The sequence below is a fragment of the Lissotriton helveticus genome, chromosome 11 (assembly GCF_964261635.1).
Source record: "Lissotriton helveticus chromosome 11, aLisHel1.1, whole genome shotgun sequence".
Taxonomy (NCBI): Eukaryota; Metazoa; Chordata; class Amphibia; order Caudata; family Salamandridae; genus Lissotriton; species Lissotriton helveticus.
In genome coordinates, this window is record NC_136072.1 from 1,136,902,824 (window position 1) to 1,136,924,037 (window position 21,214).

The 21,214-nt window shown below is 45.2% G+C and overlaps 1 protein-coding gene across 1 annotated transcript in view; it reads right to left on the reverse strand.

Annotated features, from left to right (window-relative positions):
• The window catches only part of GALNT9 (polypeptide N-acetylgalactosaminyltransferase 9), a 796,816-nt gene that overhangs the window by 462,892 nt on the left and 312,710 nt on the right, over positions 1-21,214 (reverse strand). Inside the window, exon 3 of the mRNA XM_078667888.1 lies at positions 7,376-7,542. Within this exon, the coding sequence (XP_078524014.1) occupies positions 7,376-7,542 (167 nt within the window). The remainder of the gene's footprint in view (positions 1-7,375; positions 7,543-21,214) is intronic.

Here is a 21,214-nt window from a genome sequence, read left to right on the forward strand (position 1 = left end):
GGCACCATGTCTAAAGAGGCAGGTATTGTTTTTTTAAAGTACTGTTTTCATGCCAGAGAACCAGGACTCCATCTGACAGTGACTTTGCCAGGTACTATCCCTAAAGAGACAGGGATTGCTTAAATAATGTTTTCATGCCAGAGAGTTCCTGTGACAGTAACCAGGACCCCATCTGACAGCTCCAAACTGTTTGACGTCAGTGACCTTAGCTCCATCACTCAAGCATTTTGTCACTAAGCCTGTCACATCGTTAAAGCATTTTCACAGTAATTATACCCTCACCAGGCACATTTCAGAACCCACGTCTATATCTCCAATTTACAAAAATATACAGAGATTTTTTAACAAATATTTTAGATGAATTGAAATGTATTTACCAATTGCAGTGGAAACCAGTGAATCTTAACCATGAATTCGTAATCACCATATTAAATTATTAGAATGTAAAGATTGTTTTCAGCCTGAGGTGCTTGGGAATGACGGACCTATCCGTATGTATATCAAAACATTTTTAATTTTCCATTCTGCTATACATACTCCAAGCAGCAGTCCCTTTCAACAGAGGTTATATATTTAGTAGAAAATATAACTCCTGAAATGCACAAGATTAAAGTTTTTGGGCCTCATTTATGAGGCTTTGCGTCAGTTTTGCGCATCCGATGCGTCACTTTTTGTGACGCATCGGCGACGTAAAACATGCCTCCTGTTGTGCACTATTTACAAAGTGACGCATCTAAGCAGATGTGTCAGTTTGTAAACCCCTGCACTACATTATACATGCGTCAGGTATAATGTATGCAGGGGGAGCGTTCCCCCGCAAAAAGCCTCGTAGAAGTGACGCAGTGAAATCTATGAAATTTCACTGCCGTTACTTCTAGGACGCCATTGCGTCAAAATGTTGCGCCTGCCCTGGTCCTTGAACCTTTAGCAACATTAATTAGAACAACTCCATTATTGAAGGGTATCGAGTGGACAGAGGGGAGGGAAGATCGAGTGTCGCTCTATGCAGACGACATGTTGGTTTATTTATCAGACCCGGATCGGAGTATACCGGCGCTCCTTGAAATTTGTGATGACTATGGGAAGACATCAGGCTACACATTAAACTGGTCAAAGTCAGTGATTTACACCTTGAAAGAACCGGCCCCCTTCCTTGCGGAGGATTGCCCTCTATTGCATGCCTCGGGTTTCTTTAAATACCTGGGCATATATGTCACAGCCGACCCGGCGACATTTTTTGAAAAAAACTTGAAACCCCCCCTGGAACGTCTACGCAGGGATGTGAAGCATTGGGCGACTCTGCCATTGACCCTTCTCGGCAGAGCAGCTCTATACAAAATGATGGCGCTTCCGCGTTTTTTGTATGCTCTTGAAAACACACCCTACCCAGTCTCGCAGAGATATTTTCAACAAGTCACAGCACTGGTCTCTAACTTACTGTGGGATAACCGCCCAGCACGCATCGCGCATGTCAAGCTTAATCAAAGCTGGTATGACGGCGGGATTGCACTACCCAACCTACAAATGTATTATTGGGCAGCACAACTCAAAATTATAAACCAATGGCTACACGCGCCCCAAGAAGATCCAGCATATTGGGCCGACAGAGCACAATTAGGCACAACTGGCCTACTTACGACACTCTATGATAGAAGCAAGGCGAATAAATTGATTGGCCCCACGAAACATACGATCACTTTGTGGCATACAGCTCAGGCAAAACTGGGGTGGACAAATAAGATCACTAAGCTTACCCCGCTCTGGGATACCAAAGCACTGGGACGGCTAAGACTTAGCAGAGGATTCGCACAATGGGATAGTATCGGCATGTCCACAGTGGGTGACCTATGGGACAGGAGGGCGGTGCTCCCGTTCCTGCTACTCCAGCAACAGTACGACCTAGGGCCGAACGAGCTCTACCGCTATGTGCAGATCAGACACGCACTCTTACAGGTCATACCGCCAGAAACCGAACTCCCGGAATCCTCACCGTTAGAAGACAGGCTACTTACAGACTTTATGCAACGTAGGGCAACTTCCCTCACCTATCGTAAATTACTTAATAACCTACCAACCCCCACACTGAAATTAAGGGAGAAATGGACGGAAGAGGTGGGGGAAATGGATGATAATGAATGGAATGAAGCGCTGGCGTCCCCTAGAGAAGTGGGAATCTCGGCAAAATTTAGGCTAGTTCAACTCAAGATCCTACATAGGATATACTACATGCGAAATATGCTGCACAAATTGAACAGAACACCACATCCCTTTTGCCTGCGGGGCTGTGGGGAGGAGGGAACACTGCTCCATACCCTGTGGGACTGCTCCTTGATAGCGGAATACTGGAGACAGGTAATGCGAACAATTTCGCAAGCGCTTGATATTTCACTAATACGAGAACCACGAAGTGCATTTTAAACATATGGGAACCTAATGACTTATCCAGATATGGTCAACTGTGGAGCGCGCTAGGCATCATGGTGGCAAAGAGGGACATAGCACAAAAATGGGGCGCTTCAGAAGTACCGACCCTGACGATATGGTCCAGGAACATGGACATACTTATGGTTACGGAACGTACAGTCTATGTCACCAGGGCCAGCCCGCGTAAATGGAATAAAATATGGGCACCCTGGAATATATATAGGGGTAACTTATGCGAACCATTACCAGAGGCGGATGACACCAGCTCTGATGAAGAAAGTTAGGGCAAAGGTACAACATGAATCACTGCTGAGGGGAACTGAACCAGAAACAGGGGAAAAACAATGGCGCGCATATTGATGTCTACCAAATAGATAATTGAAGGTACTGTCCAGAGCTAGCTTACTATATCGACTACCGGGGAGGGGGACCCTGTGTGTGAACATCATGTAATACAGTAAATACAAATTGTTTTACGTTTTAAAAGTTAGAAAAACCCTAGACCTATACCTTGTCTAGTTCACAACATGCCTGTGTTGAATACACATAACTTTACTGCGCCGCCGGACCCCAGGGTTGTCGGCTGAAGGGCGATGTATTCATACGCAGATGAACGGATGTTGAATATTACAACGGCCGGCCCCCGTGTTGTAGGCCTTACACTGTATATTTCCAATACTGCGAATAATGGTCTTTAAAATTTTTTTTTTTTTAAATAAATAAATGTTGCGCCTGCCTCACAGCAGGCGTAAGACTGACGCTGGCCCTTTCACATGCGGCTTGCCCCATGTGAAAGGACGCATTGCTGTAGTTGCGTCACTTTTGTGACACACTCCAGCAATGCGTCACTTTTGCGCTTACAGATACATCAGAAATACTGACGTATCTGTAACTCCTTGCGACATGATGCATCATACATTAAATATGATGACGCATCAGGTATGTTGCAAGGAGTGCACACTGACAAGTGACGCATCGCTGCTTTCACGCACCGATGCGTCATCTCTCATGAATGAGGCCCTTTGTGTTTAATTGCAATTTCCTGCTCGAAGGCATGTATCCCTTTTATGGCTAAAATGATCAGGAAGTAGCTGACTTTTACCCTTTGCCCTTATCCAGTACAAAACACAGCGGGGCAGATTTACTCGCCCCTTGCGCCACTTTTGCGTCACATTTAACATGGAAAAAGTGACGCACAAGTGGCGCAAGGGGCGAGTAAATCTGCCACAGCATGCTTTAACATTGCTCTCGAAAAGACAATCTTCATGCCCGTCTGCGGCATGGTGACGTCAGACGTGGGGCTGCAGCTGCTTTGGAACCGAGTGCCAAGTCATTAACTTTGAACAGGACTCAGTCCTGACTCCGGAACACATCAGGGCGGCAGCCGCCAAGCACCGACGCCTCCGACTGGGACGTCAAAAGCTGTTTGTTCTTCAAATCCACTTTCACACTGTGCTGTAGGCAAAGATTTTCCAGGCAAGAGTCCAGCGAAGCAGTTTCTTCTGCTAGCCTCCTGAGAACTACACTGCACTTGAGAAACTGTTCACAATACTTCACCCTGGGTCACACTCACTCCCTCCCTCGCTCAGACTCATTCCTAATAGTTACCACTTCCGTATGCTTTTTAAACTTCTAAATAGTCTAACTCGGCTTGTCCTGGAACCTTCCACTCTCCACGGCTAGTGCCATGAAACCTTCACTGGTATGCAGCGCTTTATATAGTGTGCGATATATATATATATATTTTAAGTGCAGTGACCTCAGATATAGGGAAACCTATATCTGTTGTAAGTATTGCTAGCACCAGCCTACACAGGCTGCAATGGCAGGCCTGTAGTTACAGTTTGAGCGATCCCTAATGCGCCCATAGGGGACCCCTGGGGTACCTATGCCCTGGGTACCTTAAAACCATAAACTAGAGACTTATAAGGGTACCCCAGTATCCAATCTGGGATGTACCTAGGTACTTACTATACCAAATAAGGGGAGAAAGCACAGAGACGGGGGTCCTCATTTACAGGATCCCAGTCAGACTAGTCAGAAACACTATGACATCAAGCAAAACGTGGGGTAACCATAAAAGCAGATACTACTATCCTACAAGTTCTATGTATGTGATTTTGTAATATAGTTGTATGGATGCACCATTTAATATTTAGAAAATAGCCATCATAGAATGTGGGCTCACAGAGGAAAGTTCTGTATAATCAGGTGATAGTACCTGGTATGCAAAGTAGCACGGAAATAAGGAATATTAACTCTTAAGCTGGAGCCTTCATAAATTTGTAAAACACTACACTATCCCTTGTACAATGTAGTGCAGCAAGTTTGTTTATTGTGATGCACTAAAAAATATTACATCTGCCCATTAGTATCTTGATCTGGTGCTGAGCTTGTATGCTGGAGATGCTTGAGGAGCCCTCGAGGGAGGTCATCCTTGCATGTGTTACTGTGAGTTGGAGGGTCATTGCCTGCCATGTCGGGAGGGTACATTGTTATATCAGAGTCTTTTGTTAGCATAGATCCAGCCTTTAGCACTAACTTAAAGTGTTAACAAAGTCCAGGTTCCTTTTCACCTTGGATTTGAGGACACCACTGTAGGGCAAGGTCTTATTTGATTTGCAAGACTTTTTCATCAGAAGTTTGTTTGTGCTCACATTTAACCCTGGGCATATACTCCGCTCCGCCAACGGAGTGTGTGGTGATTTGCCCACTCCGCGCTCCGATGGGAACGCAGAGTATAGGGCAAAACTCTGACTCCGCTGCAGAGCAGAGTTAGCCAGCCCACCCCTCCTGAACATACAGTTACAAACAATTTTAAAATTAAATAAAAACACTATTATCTGTCCTGCAGCGTCACTGGGCTGCCCTCCTCCTCCTCGCCTTCTCGCACCTACGTGGAGCACATCTTGAGAGAACTGTGCATGCACGGGTGCATGCGCATGTGCAGTTCTCTCAAGATGTACCCCACGTAGGAGACAGACAACGAGGAGGAGGAGGGCAGCCGGGGGATGCCGCAGGTCAGGTAAGTGTGTTTTTATTTAATTTTAAATGTATATTGAAATGTTTGTTATTATAGGTGGAGGCGAGTGGTGGAGCGGATTTCAACGGAGTTTCCCCCCAACTCCGTGGACCTCCGCATAGTCTCACTCCGCCTACTCCACCTGGGGTTACTCACATTACTGTTTCCAGGACATGTGTCTTAAACGTTGTCATGTTAGTGAGTTATAGGGGCATATTTACAAAAAATTGTTGGAGCCAAATTGGGCAGTGGCACACATTTTTAAAATGCAGGGATGTTCATAGTCACAAGAAAATGGTGCACCCCTGTGATTCACCATGGGCTAGAGCAAAAAAAGCTGCCTAGTGCCTGCCGCCATGGTGGAAGGGTGCCTGCACTGCAGGGACGATTGTTTATATACAGAAAGGAGCACCTTCTGGTACATAAACATTCAATAATGGCAATTTGCTCTTTCTATGTGTGCTGCAGAATGCAGCACACATGGAAAGAAGACGGAATGAGGAGAAATTAATCATTTCTCCTCGTATTGCCATTCTAATGCCTGGTAGTCTGAGCAGACTCTGGACAAAGCTGAGTTTCCAGACCCCTATCGACCAGGTAAGGTGTATCCTATCTTCTGAGCAGACTTTGGACAAAGCTGAATTTCCAGACCCCTATCCACCAGGTAAGGTGTATTCTATCTTTCGAGCAGGATGTGAACAAAGCTGAGTTTCATGAACAAATGAATATTTCCACGAAGGTTGTTGTGCATAGAGCGCTTTCAGTAGATTGTGTGCACTGCGTTTGCCAAAAATAAATACACACCAATTCTAAAATAACACAGGAAACGAAAAGCACGCTCAAAGAAGAGAAAGGGCTTTGGAGGTGGGTGAATTTAAAATCTGCACTGTTGTAGTTGGGCAGTGGTAATTCTGCTAGTGGTAACCCTGCCAGTGGACTTGTTGTAAAGGAGGCAAGTTTCCATCACAGTGAAACTGGAAATCGAGTTCACAATCTCTTTCATAGTGTTCTGAATGACCTACAAAGTTTACTCACAAACACAATACTTCATGCATAGAAGAGGTGTGGCCAGTGGCCAGGGTGCCTTCCTCTGGACCACGGGCCTCACGGTTCGATCCCTGGCACTGGCGGCAGGTTAGCCCAACACCATGTGACTCTGGGCAATAGCTCGCTTAATCTTCCCCAAACCCCCAGCAACGGGACACCTCATCGGAGGTAGCTGTGAGCTTTACAAATGCTGATATTTCATATAAAAATTCATGTGGAACAGGATACCATGGGCAGGATTATATAGACAGTACCAGTGCAATATTACATCAACATTACTGAATGACTCAGATTGCGCAAGTATGGGTGCAATTCATTGCCAACATTTGAACTGACCTAAGGCATTAAATGGTACTATTCCAATTGCAAGGAGGTCAACCTGTAGTTGCAAAGTTGTGTTGGCAGCAATGTAGTCTATGGGCCTGATTTATATCTCGGCAGATGGGTTACTCACATTGGTGATGGACATCCCATCCGCCGAAATATAAATCCCATAGGATATAATGATATTTATATTTCGATGGACGGGATATTCATCACAATTGTGACGGAGTAACCCATCCACCGACATCTAAATCATGCCCGAGGTATCCAGAATTTTTGCTACATAATTAAAGGGGTGTAATCCACCCAAAGAAACATCTTCCCAGCATTTGGAAGATCAACTGTTTGAAAATGTCATCTTAAGATGAAAGCTTCTTAGGTGTTAACACAAAAATGCTGAATACAGTCTACAGAAATATGTTGACATGGGACCCTCTTACTTCAGGAAAATTAATTGAACCATTCTTAAATCGTGTTGCATGTTTTGGAGCCGAAGAAGGTGTGAAGCGCAAAAATGATGACGTTCTGACCACTCATGGTACCACGGCAGCATCTTACCATTATCACTGTTGTCGTCCACTAGAATAACTTCTTTGAGCAGGTGCGAAGGCGTGTGGTTGACCACACTGTGGACGGAGCGCAGGATGACGGAGAGGGCTTCGTTCACGAAAATGAAGACCACCGCGATCTGGGGCAGGTCCTCGGAGTAGGTCATCTGTTTGCACCTGGGGAGAGAGAAGGACAACGAAGATGAGTCTTCAACAAGAATCCCACGAAATGAGTCTTCCACAAGGATTCCACGAAACGAGCCTTGAAATGAAATGAAAATGCGACTTATAGAGCGCAAAACATTCACCCGAAGGTGTCAAGGCGCTTACTCATTGAGGCTGAGGTTCGACAGACCTTAACGACTAAACAGCCAGGTCTTTAGCGCCTTCCTAAATGCTAACAGATTGTTCTCGTGTTTCAGATTTTATGGGAAAGAATTCCATAGCCTAGTAGCACCCAACCAAAAACTTCTCCCTCCCCAGGAGTATTTTTTCACCCTGGGAACAACAAGATCGTTGAACGAGGATGAATCCCACAGAAAATATCAGAGTCAAGGAGTGGAGATCATAAACAGGCAGCCAGTGACTATTAGTTAGAAGACTAGTATGATCCCAAACCATCAAGATATTGGAGGGTGACGTACAATGGCGTGCTGATGAGGTGATGTGGGTGTAAAGAGTAGACAATGCTAACACTACTTGTTCATGCCTGTTATTGGTGCCTAACGTGGGGCATGTGATTGCACATTTTTCATGTTAAATGTTTTTTCATTTATATTGACATTAACATGAGAACATGCAATTGCTATAGCTGTCTATTATTCATGATTAGACTCAGTATAGGTAACGCAGGGTTGTGTTTGAAAATGGCTAATGCCTGTTTGCCGTCTTGCTTCCTATCACATGTGTATTTCAATTCTAGGAGAAGCTGAAGTCTGAATGTATAAATGTGGCATGTTTTGCTTTCTTTCCCCTTTGAAATGTTTCCTTTGTGTGATAAAAGTAGAATGTTTTAAATGCGTTGCTATTGTGCACCTATGGAGTACCCGCTGGCCCAATTATCTTGTTATGTTGCAGATAAGTGCGACAAAGGACACAGAGAGGAGGTGTCTTGTGAAGAATGTTGAGGACCTAATGAGAACACAAGTGTGTCTTTCTGCTTTAAGATGATTGGAGCACTTTATAATAACTAGTTGCAGGTGTAGCAAATGTTAGAATTGTGTGATTTAACCTAGTGCTATGTAGATGGGAATTCAGGACACTCTCAGACCTTTTCCCCGATTTAGCAGAGAATCTTTGCTGGCCATTTTCCAGACAGCTTAGGGCACAGTAAGGTACAATATTTATGGGAAAACTGATCTTACTTAGCAGTTCCTTTGGACAGCTTTATGCTAGATCATCCTCTTGTTTATATGATTTGATTTCTTTGACCTTCACCTTGACTAGTGCATTCATGTATTGATTATTGATTGATACATATGTGATGATTTTATCTCCTGTGACTCATTATTCTCTGCAGTGAATACATATAGATCTGTAAGTGATTACCACGAATGCCCATGCTTAGCAATGAGATGTAGAGGCCTGTAACATGCCTATAACATGTACTCTTTGTAAGCTATTTTCTCATTACTCTAGAAATATATTTCACACTCTAGATTCACAGGCAAAACCTTGGAATGACAGGAAGTAATTTCACATGATTCTCAAGCCCTGCATGTGTGATGAAACAGGGCCCCATTTACTACAAAATGACGCAGCATGGCGTTGCAAGCCATTTTGCAGCGTCATTTTAAAAGCACAGGGATGCTTCGTATTAACAACAATATATTTTATTTTATTTTATCTTGAAGGTTTTATATAGCCTTGCTTCACCCGAGGGTATCAGAGCACTTTACATCAGCAATGGTAGTACATAATAAAAACAGTCTTGGCAGTTGAGCGAAACGGGTTGAAGGCGGTGAAACAGAAATACAAATAAATGGAGTAATTAAGGAAACTTAAGGAAGTACATATAGGAGGGGATAGAGAAGCAAGTTACAGTAACCAGAAGGATTATAGTAGAATAGTAGGTTTAACAGTATGCCTGGGGGAACTCATAGGACATAATAGGTAGCAGCTGGTCAAGTGAGGGGGAGGAGGAGAGGGAGGCGACAGGAGAAAAGGGAGGGGGGAGTGATTGAGTGGTTTCCCCTGTGCTGATGCACAATTGGCTGCCTTGCACCAGCACAGGCCCCCTTGAGTCATGCTGCAAGGGTGTCTGTGTTGCAGGGATGATTGTTTTTGTGCAGGAAGGGACCGCTTCCTCCACAAAAACATAAATTGCTGGCATTTTCCTCCTTTCTTTGTGTGCTACTTTATGCCAATGAAAGAGTATTTGGCAGGTCAGGGGCAGTCTCAATACAGACACGCCCCGTGAGACGCAGCCCATAAAAGAGTGTTTGGCATGGCAGGAGCAGCCTCAATACTGACACGCCCCTTGTGACGTAGCCAATGAAAGAGTGTTTGGCATAGCATGAGCAGTCTCAATCCTGCCACGCCCCGTGAGACACAGCGTGTGAAAGAGTATTTGGCAGGTCAGGAGCAGTCTTAATACTGACACGCCCCTTGTGACGAAGCCAATGAAAGAGTATGTGACAGGTCAGGAGCAGTCTCAATACTGACACGCCCCTTGTGACGTAGCCAATGAAAGAGTATGTGACAGGTCAGGAGCAGTCTCAATACTGACACGCCCCTTGTGACGAAGCCAATGAAAGAGTATGTGACAGGTCAGGAGCAGTATCAATACTGCCACGCCCCTTGTGACGTAGCCAATGAAAGAGTATGTGACAGGTCAGGAGCAGTCTCAATACTGACACGCCTCTTGTGACGTAGCCAATGAAAGAGTATGTGACAGGTCAGGAGCAGTCTCAATACTGCCACGCCCCTTGAGACACAGCCAGTGAAAGAGTATTTGACAGGTCAGGAGCGGTCTCAATACTGCCACGCCCCTTGTGACGTAGCCAATGAAAGAGTATTTGACTGGTCAGTAGCAGTATCAATACTGACACGCCCCTTGTGATGTAGCCAATGAAAGAGTATTTGGCAGGTCAGGAGCAGTCTCAATACTGATACGCCGGGTGAGACACAACCTGTGAAAGAGTATTTGACAGGCCAGCAGCAGTCTCAATACTGACACGTCCCTTGTGACGTAGCCAATGAAAGAGTATTTGGCATGGCAGGAGCAATCTCAATACTGCCACGCCCCGTGAAACACAGTGTGTGAAAGTAATTGACAGGTCAGGAGCAGTCTCAATACTGACACGCCCCTTATGACGTAGCCAATGAAAGAGTATTTGACAGGTCAGGAGCAGTCTCAATACTGACACGCCCCTTGTGACGTAGCCCATGAAAGAGTGTTTGACAGGTCAGGAGCAGTCTCAATAATGACACGCCCCGTGAGACACAGCGTGTGAAAGAGTAATTGACAGGTCAGGAGCAGTCTCAATAGAGACACACCCCCTCTGGCGTAGCTTAGCTCACGAAAGAGTATTTGACAGGCCAGGATAGGTCAGGAGCAGTCTCATTGCTGACCCGCCACTTTTGGCATAGCCCGTGGGGGGTCATTGAGATATTTGTGACACCCGCTCACCAGGCTGTTAGGATACCTGCATGGGTCACAGTGCAAAGGGGGTTCTAACCAGGGGCATAGCTATCAGTGGTGCAGCTGGTGCAGTGGCACCAGAACCCAATGCTGGGAGGGGGCTTTGTCTGTCCTGCAGGCAGGGGAAGAGAATGCATTTGTGAAAAATTGAGCGAACACAGAGAAGAGATGGAAGAAACAGAGAGTGTGAAAGATCAAAAGTAAAGGAGTGGAGGACACAATCACAGGATAGAAGAAGGTGATAATGACGAGAAAGGATAGAAAGACGCGTTAAAGGACAAGGGAAGAGGAAGAGACCAGATTTCAATGTCAGGGAGATAAAGGGAGGAAGGACGCAAGAATGAGTGAGAGACACAACCTAGGAAGGATAGTGAGGAAAGTGTGAAGAGACAAGAGTTGGGTTGAGATAGGGATGACATATGAAAAACAGATAGAAGGAGAAACTTTGAGACATGTAATTAGAGGCACAGCTATCATTAATGCAGCAGGTGCAGTGACACTAGACTCTACTTTACTCCAAGCAGTGGCCGTTAATTTTACTACAAACTCTTGAATTGGGAGGCCCAGTTTCCATGTTGCATTGGGCCCATGGTACCCTCGCCACGCCCCTGAATTTAGCAGAGTTTGGGAGATAACATTCTTTTGTCTGGTAATATTCAGATGCTCTGTACAAGAAGGGTGGGATGTCAGACTGCAGGAAACTGGCTGCCCATCAGGAGATTTCACCCCACCACTTAGAGCTTATCTTACAAATTAAGCACTGCACAGGGCAGCTCTTACCTTTGAGTGAAAGCAAGAACGATTTTTCTCTGTCAACCAGAGCATCATTTTATCATCCTTGTTTCAAACTAATTCTTAGCACCTTGGCATTTCTCAAAGTTGGTGACCTTTATTTAAAAAAGTGAGGAAAATGTGCAAAATCTTTGACTTTGCAAATTCATACACCCTTACTCCTAGTACTAAATAGTGCTTAAGGACGGGTTAAAGTAGTTCAATACAATGATGAGTGACATACATTGGCCAAAACACACCCATGTGTAAACTGAGCTGTGCTGACCTTCCTGTGGCTGAGAAAGATTGATAAAGTCTTGAAGAATTAGAGGCATGTGGGATTGGAGCCTGGCACATGACTGACTCTTCCCCAACCCTTCTGGCCTTCTACACAAACCAAAGTGTTGGGAAGTCTCTCAACTGACCCAAGACCTGTCTCTGTCCTGAGTTTGGCTATGGAGCAGCGTAATTCTGGCTCCACCCTTTTATGTTTGACCAGACTACATATATATTTGCACATGGCCTCATGGATTTGTGTGACTTAATATCATGAACGTGATGTGGTGCACTGAACAGCTGCAAAAAGTGCATTTACTGTGTAATCTCAACATTTATACATGTAGGCATACTAATGTTTTCCTCTCAGTAACATTGAATTGCAGTTCCTATATATATCTGCATTTGTGTGGTTTGAATAATGTTGTTAGCTCTTACATAATCATGTATTCATTCGAATAGTACTCTGCATCTATATTGTAACTGTATATGTATCCATGATCATGCATTTAAACGTGTACTGAAATGTTAGCCACGTTAACTTGACCAAAGGCCCTAAGCATTGGATTTCTTAAGGTGTAACCTTCGTGGAGAAACTTGCTCGGGTTGCAATGTTCTTCTCTCCTTTGTAGATGCAGTCGTACGATCTCATGAATAGAGGAAGGCACATTGTGTCTGAAAGATAGTGATGTTCCGGAGGAGTACTTTTTTCAAGGATGAGAAGCCTTAACGTACAAAGGGAGGACTACTGTCCATGCAGAATTGAGAGACGGAGGAATCCAAGGATGTTCTGATGTGCGGACCAAAGGAAAGGAGTTTCAAATGTAATTGGCAAGTTTTATTGTATGAAGGTGGAAAGTAATGCCGTGCTATGAAATTCTCGAACGTTCTTTTGTGGGTTTTAATTGATGATCACCCTACAGCTTTAGTCAGATCCCTTTTAGACTTAGAGAGGTATTCACCTCTTTGCAATATCTCAGTAATGTGGCTTTTATACTATAGAATAGTCTTTATTTTGGAGAACTTTTACAAAAGTTCTGCTATGCTGACGCCTTCCTACTTTACTGGATCTAATTAGGGTTTCCTTGATCAGTGCTTTTAATTCAGGCTTAGTTTAGGAGATTGAAATTTCCTCATGAATAATAGGCAAGAGGACCGCACATCTAATACTGATGAAAAGTTATTCTTTATTTTCTGCAATTCTATCCCCAAATTCCATGTAGGTGTCACCTTATAGAGGCTGAACTTTGTTAGATGATTTGGCCTGCCAGTAGTGCTTCTGTACTTTTACAATATATTCTGCGACGCGGCACCCGCGCAGCGGGTGCGGCTAGCTGTAGCTGGTGACAGAAGGCTGCTACAACAGACTTTGCTGACAACGTGGGAAGACGCAGGTAAGCCCTCGGCGTTTCAGTGTCCCTCATGAATAATAGGCAAGAGGACCGCACATCTAATACTGATGAAAAGTTATTCTTTATTTTCTGCAATTCTATCCCCAAATTCCATGTAGGTGTCACCTTATAGAGGCTGAAATTTGTTAGATGATTTGGCCTGCCAGTAGTGATTCTGTACTTTTACAATATATTCTTAAGACTTGTGTATGTCAGCTTTGAATTTGTAATAAACCCACACTTTATCTCATTTACAGACTTTGGGTCCTCCCTGTGTGGTTGAGTGCTTACACTGTAAATTTTAACCCTTAGTTCGTGTAGTAGCGCTACGCGTAGCTATGCGAAGTGCACTTTGCACTATGCACGCTACGCGTAGCTATGCGAACTGCGTAGTACGGTGGGGAAATGCTGTTCGCAATGATTACAAAGTGCCGAATGCTTGTCCGCACTGTGCAATCTTTGCGAACTGCATCATGCACAGTGCAAGTGGTTGTTTTCTGCCGCTCAAGTAGATTTGTACTTGAGCAGCAGCTTTCTCAACGCGGACTGGTAGTTTCTCATCGCGAGTGGTCGCGAGCATATGCGACCACTCGCAATGAGAAACCTGACCTCCCCGCATTGAGAATCTTGCCGGGAGGTTAATTTTAAACACTCGTGATCGGCAACTTGATGTTGCCAATCCGAATGAGGTAAAAGCCTCGCTGGGATGTTGATTTTGCTTGCTCGCGGTCGCCAACTTGACTTTGAGGACCGCGATCGAGCAAAAAATAATGCCCGATACGCTACGCATTTTTGCACTGAGCTATGTGCGATTTGCGTGGTGTGTAGTTTCATAAACTACGCACACTCCGCAAGCGCAGCACAGTTTTCCACCCAGGGTTAGACAACCTGTGGACAACCTGTGGATGATGTTAACTTCTTTGTATTCCTCAGGCAGCTATAAAGATCAGTTACAGGGAAATTTGGCCCGAGGGCTCAGTGCTCGAGCAGCTTCCAAGGAGCAGATGTTTACTTCAATAAAACCACCAGCACAACTGGCAGCCGCACTCACCTTCACGGGTGATGTCAGCACAGGTGGGCGCAGAGCCTAGCACAGGTGGGCACAGAGCCTGGGCTACTTGTCAGATGGAGTCTCATCCTTCACAGGTCATGAGCCACAGCGTGCCAGCCAGGTGCCTCCAGCTGCCACTTGCAATTAAAGCCAAGGCACACCGTGAGGCACAAAACTAATATTACTAATGATCTTAATAATTATGTTAATTTTTAATGCTAATAGTAATAATGATAATGACTTCTTTACTATAGGCACGATTTTATATACGGGGGTGCGCTTTATTTGCACCAATGTTAAACTCAGAGCACATTTAGGGACAGGTTTACTTATTTATAGCGCCGAGCAGTACAGCAGCCAAAGTTACTGTGCTGCTTTGTGCTAGGAGGAGAGAGCAAATCTGCAAAGATGTTGAGATTCTGCTCACGTACCCTCTGCTGGCACTCTTTCAGGCAGCCCGGCGCCATGCACCCACCTTAGCACCATAGTGCAAAGAAAGGAGTGCACATGAAGTGTAGCATAGAACGAAGGGTAACCTTCCAATAAAAATAATATGCCTAGACATACCTGAAAAATGTCATGCAATGTATAAAAAGTTAGGAAATATAAAACCATTTCTCCTTTTAGTGCCTGCCTTTAGGATGCATTATCTTATGGTGCAAAGACCTGCCTACCATTCTTAGTAGAAAAAAACTTCCCTTATAACCCATGGGTCGTATGGGGGAACACTCGTGTACCACCCTGGGATGCCCATTGGTGCAAAGTAACGTATAGTAGCCCAAACCACTATTTCCTTTATGTCTAGGGTGACTTCCCATCCAGGGCCATACTAGGAAACCAAATGCAGACCCTGGCAAAAATGCTCAAACCAGCCCGTTCCCTTTGTCTCCTCGCGCAGTCTCTCTCTCTTTCCATCCATCCATTCTCTCTCCTTCTCTCTTCTCCCTCTCACATCACTTTCGCTCCACCTTCCCTCCCTCCCCTCTCTATCTCTCTCTTAAAGTAATTGACCTCGGGGAGCTGGGGAAAGTAACACTGGCCCCAGGAGCGGCCCGGGACTTTAGAAACCAGCCACTAGGGGCTCTAGGGACTCCACCCCACCAGGGAAATGTCCAGTGGAATAAAAGGCTTGTCCAGCCCTCTTCCCATCTCTAAAAATGTTTTGCACTGGAAAGTAAATAGCTTACAAACCTATTGCTCCAGTATGAGTCACTTTTTTGTGACTTTGCAGCAGTGGAAAGTGTTACTAAATCTGCCTCCTAGAGGGAGAGGATGTGGCGTAGCAGCCAGAGCTATCGATTTGAGAGCTGGGGATCTGGGCTTGAATCTCGGTTTTGGCGTAACATCCTGTGATTCTGGGCAAATCACTCATGGGCATATTATCAAGACAGGCGATACAATTATCGCCGTTTTAGCGGCAGAAGACTGCCGCTAAAATGGCGATAATGGGCTTGATAATATGCTCTATGGAATTCCAATTGAAGCCCATGTTAAATGTGAAGGACGTCTAACATGGGCTTCAATTGGAATTCCATGGAGCATATTACCAAGCCCATTATCGCCTGTCTTGATAATATGCCCCTTAATCTCCCCGTGCCCGTGGACAGCGCCTGGATACCCTCACGTGTGATAAGCGGTGCTATAAAAATCTACAAACAGAGCTCAGCAGAACCTACTGCTCACTTCATTTTTTTGCTCAGAGTTACCAGCAGATAACACTCACCAAAAGCACAAACACAAGGTGATGATACACACAACTCGACATAAACAAAGATTGTCATGCATTATTCCCCACTGCATTCCCATTGTAATTTGCGCCTCAGGTATTTGCATCTGAAATTACCAATCTGGGTTCGATGCTCCTGTAAGAGTGATGTTCAGCATAATTTTAGAAAACTAACAGCTGAAGAACCCCCTGACACAAAACAGTAAATGCTTGTGATTCTTGGGGCCTGCCCCAGTGACGTCAGTTCATGAAAATGCCGGAAGTAGCGGAAGTGACTGATGAGATTACAGTTTTGAAACCCTTCTCGTTGCACGTCAGACCCTCAACACCCTCCTAATTTTTATTGAGAAACTACGGGCCTGATACACAAAACTAACTTGACAAAATCCTAAACTTACTACTTTTGGTATTAACAGAAGGCATTTAGTAGTCTTAAATTAGGATGTTGTCCTAAATTAGGATTTTGTGTTTAATTAGGATTTTGTCTTAAATTTGAATTTTCGTCCTAAATTAAGATTTTGTCCTAAATTAAGATTTTGTCCAAAGTTAGGATTTTGTCTTAAATTAGGATTTTGTCTTAAGTAGAATTTAAATTTAATTTACGTTTGTGTTACATTTAATTTGAGACAAAATCCTAATTGAAGACAAAATCCTAATTTAGGACAAAATCCTAATTTAAGACAAAATCCTAATTTAGGAAATAATCCTAACTTAAGACAAAATCCTAATTTAAGATAACATCCTACTTTACGACAAAATCCTAATTTAGGACAAAATCCTAATTTAAGACAAAATCCTAATTTAAGACAAAATCCTAATTTAAGACAAAATCCTAATTTAAGAATAATAAATGCCTTCTGTGAATACCAAAAGTAGTAAGTTTAGGATGTTGTCTTAAGTTAGTTCTGTGAATCGGCCCCTACGGGAGGGCGAAAGGAGTGGAACAGACAAAGGGCCTCATTTAGGAGGTTTTGGTGCAGAGCAGCACCGCAAGGAATCTTGGTGCACTGCCCTGCACCAAAAGAAAAGGGCAGGATGCATCATATATATGAGATAGGGCACAGTCCTGTCCTTTTCCCCTGTTCTGCCGCACAATGGGCTGCCATGCCCCAACGCTGGCACCCTTGCGCCTTAGTGCAAGGGTGTCTGCGTTCTAGGGGTGATCACAAGAGGTGTTTTTCCCCTTCTATGTAAGGGGAAAAACAAGAATAAGGATATTTCTCCTTTTTGCACCCCCCTATTGCCACCCCTGGGGTGGCATTAGAATCTCACGCGTTCCCAGGTTTACGATTCCTTGTAAATCTGGGAGTGCATCAGATTCCACGGATGTTGCAGATAAACACCCACAGCAACTCCCATGGAACGCCCCTTTCATGCGGTGTTCTGTGTGAAAGGGGCACATATTTAAAAGGCCATAAAAATCCATGCAAAGTGGCTTTGCGTGGTTTGTAAATACACTTCAGCACATTGCGCCACCGGAGTGTCCAAAAAGGTGACCCTCCTGTGGAACAAAAGTGCTGCTAGGGCCCTCGTAAATGAGGCCCAGACTGATTTTTGTATCTGTTCTCACTAGGGGCTTCTACTACCCCTGGTTACCCCATACCAGGTCCTACCCATGTCCGCACCATCACCTTATTAGTGCATGGCGCCTGTCACTATGACTCCTTGGGAGACAGGACGCGCCACAGTATGCCCTGTGTACGTGTCAAAGGTAGGTCTAAATATGGCCGTGCATTTAGGCCTAATGACCAATCCTCTCATTAATACCGAAACTGGTGAAAAAAAAGCAAATTACCTGGCAGCTCTTATCCCCTAGAACTGCGGCTATAATAATCACTTCTGTAATTACCTGCACATATCCCTGCACGCGGTAATGACCCCGCGGGAAATGACTGCGGCAGACTTTGACGCGCCAATGTCTCACTTCAGAATAATGGCTTCTTTCAACGTCTGCGTCATTAGCAGTTTTGGGGTGTCCAGTGGACAATTGCGGCTGCACCTTTGACCTCTAACTACTCACAGTCTTTGTGAGCCCCGGGAGCATGAACAGTGGCGCCTATTAGGGCCACTCCGTCCGTCCTGGAAGCGGCCAGAGTGGAGGCACTTGTAGCTGATTGCGGCACGTAACCATGGCAGTGGGTTTGAGGACGTCACGAATAACACAAAAGGGAATCGCAAATAATGGCCATTAAAACTTAAAAGTTCTCAGAGCTGTGCACGAATTTCAGAAAATCCAACCTGAGAGACAAGCAATGAGTGGAAGCTTCCAGAACACTTTCCCATGGCTAAGAAAGTTTAGGGTGTAGTGGGAGTTCAACAGTGCGGTTGTAAATGAGATTCACAAGGTTCAGAAAGGTTAAAGTGCAGTGAGGAGTCAACCATTTTGGGTATAAATGAGATTCACAATGCTGGCAAAGGTTAGAGCATAGTGAGGAGTCAGCCATGCGGTTGTACATGCGATTCACAAGGCTGAGAAAGGTTAGAGCGTAGCGAGGAGTCAGCCATGCGGTTGTACATGAGATTCACAAGGCTGAGAAAGGTTAGAGCGTAGCGAGGAGTCAGCCATGTGGTTGTACATGCGATTCACAAGGCTGAGAAAGGTTAGAGCGTAGCGAGGAGTCAGCCATGCTGTTGTACATGCGATTCACAAGGCTGAGAAAGGTTAGAGCGTAGCGAGGAGTCAGCCATGTGGTTGTACATGAGATTCACAAGGTTGAGAAAGGTTAGAGCGTAGCGAGGAGTCAGCCATGCCGTTGTACATGAGATTCACAAGGCTGAGAAAGGTTAGAGCGTAGCGAGGAGTCAGCCATGCAGTTGTACATGAGATTCACAAGGCTGAGAAAGATTAGAGCGTAGCGAGGAGTCAGCCATGCGGTTGTACATGAGATTCACAAGGTTGAGAAAGGTTAGAGCGTAGCGAGGAGTCAGCCATGCGGTTGTACATGAGATTCACAAGGCTGAGAAAGGTTAGAGCGTAGCGAGGAGTCAGCCATGCGGTTGTACATGAGATTCACAAGGTTGAGAAAGGTTAGAGCGTAGCGAGGAGTCAGCCATGCGGTTGTACATGAGATTCACAAGGTTGAGAAAGGTTAGAGCGTAGCGAGGAGTCAGCCATGCGGTTGTACATGAGATTCACAAGGTTGAGAAAGGTTAGAGCGTAGCGAGGAGTCAGCCATGCGGTTGTACATGAGATTTTCAAGGTTGAGAAAGTGTAGAGCGTAGCGAGGAGTCAGCCATGCGGTTGTACATGAGATTCACAAGGCTGAGAAAGGTTAGAGCGTAGCGAGGAGTCAGCCATGCGGTTGTACATGAGATTCACAAGGCTGAGAAAGGTTAGAGCGTAGCGAGGAGTCAGCCATGCGGTTGTACATGAGATTCACAAGGTTGAGAAAGGTTAGAGCGTAGCGAGGAGTCAGCCATGCGGTTGTACATGAGATTCACATGGTTGAGAAAGGTTAGAGCGTAGCGAGGAGTCAGCCATGCGGTTGTACATGAGATTCACAAGGCTGAGAAAGGTTAGAGCGTAGCGAGGAGTCAGCCATGCGGTTGTACATGAGATTCACAAGGCTGAGAAAGGTTAGAGCGTAGCGAGGAGTCAGCCATGCGGTTGGACATGAGATTCACAAGGTTGAGAAAGGTTAGAGCGTAGCGAGGAGTCAGCCATGCGGTTGTACATGCAATTCACAAGGCTGAGAAAGGTTAGAGCGTAGCGAGGAGTCAGCCATGCGGTTGTACATGAGATTCACAATGCTGAGAAAGGTTAGAGCGTAGCGAGGAGTCAGCCATGCGGTTGTACATGCGATTCACAAGGCTGAGAAAGGTTAGAGCGTAGTGAGGAGTCAGCCATGTGGTTGTACATGCGGTTGTAAATGAGATTCACAAGGCTGAGAAAGGTTAGAGTGCAGTGAAGAGTCAAACATACAGTTATAAATGAGATTCACAAGGCTGAGAAAGGTTAGAGTGCAGTGAAGAGTCAAACATACGGTTGTAAATGAGATTCACAAGGCTGAGAAAGGTTAGAGCGTAGCGAGGAGTCAGCTATGCGCTTGTACATGAGATTCACAAGGTTGAGAAAGGTTAGAGCATAGCGAGGAGTCAGCCATGCTGTTGTATAAGAGATTGACAAAGCTGAGAAAGGTTAGAGCGTAGCGAGGAGTCAGCCATGCGGCTGTAAATGAGATTCACAAGGCTGTGAATGGGTAGAGTGTAGTGAGGAGTCAACCATGTGGTTGTAAATCAGAGTCACATGACTGCAAAAGGTTAGAGCGTAGCGAGGAGTCAGCCATGCGGTTGTACATAAGATTTAGAAGGCTGAGTAAATTTAGAGTGTAGTGAGGAGTCAGCCATGCAGTTGTACATTAGATTCACAAGGCTGAGAGAGGTTAGAGTGTAGTAAAGAGTCAAGTATGTGGTTGTACATGGTGTTCACAAGGCTGAGAAAAGTTAGAACGAGTTCAATAGTGACTTCAGATGTAGAGGACCACTTGGGCCTGCATTGAGTCCGTAACACAGATAAATCCAACAGTGACCTCAGGCCTCAAGATCTGCATTGATTTCATATCACTGATAAGTCCAACAGTGGTCTCAGATGAAGGGTCCCCTCTGGTCTGCCTTGACCCCATACCAAAGATGAGTCCAACAGTGTCCTCAGAGGTAGGGGTACCCGGGACGTGCATTGACTCCGTACCACAGATTAGTCGAATTGTGGCTTCAGATGTAGGGGTCCCCGGGGTCTGCACTGATGCAGCAGCATGTATGAGTCTACAGTGGCCTCAGAAGTAGGGTTCCCCCGGGGACTGCACTGATGCAGCAGCATGTATGAGTCTACAGTGGCCTCAGAAGTAGGGTTCCCCGGGGTCTGCACTGATGCAGCAGCATGTATGAGTCTACAGTGGCCTCAGAAGTAGGGTTCCCCGGGGTCTGCACTGATGCCGCAGCATGTATGAGTCTACAGTGGCCTCAGAAGTAGGGTTCCCCGGGGTCTGCACAGA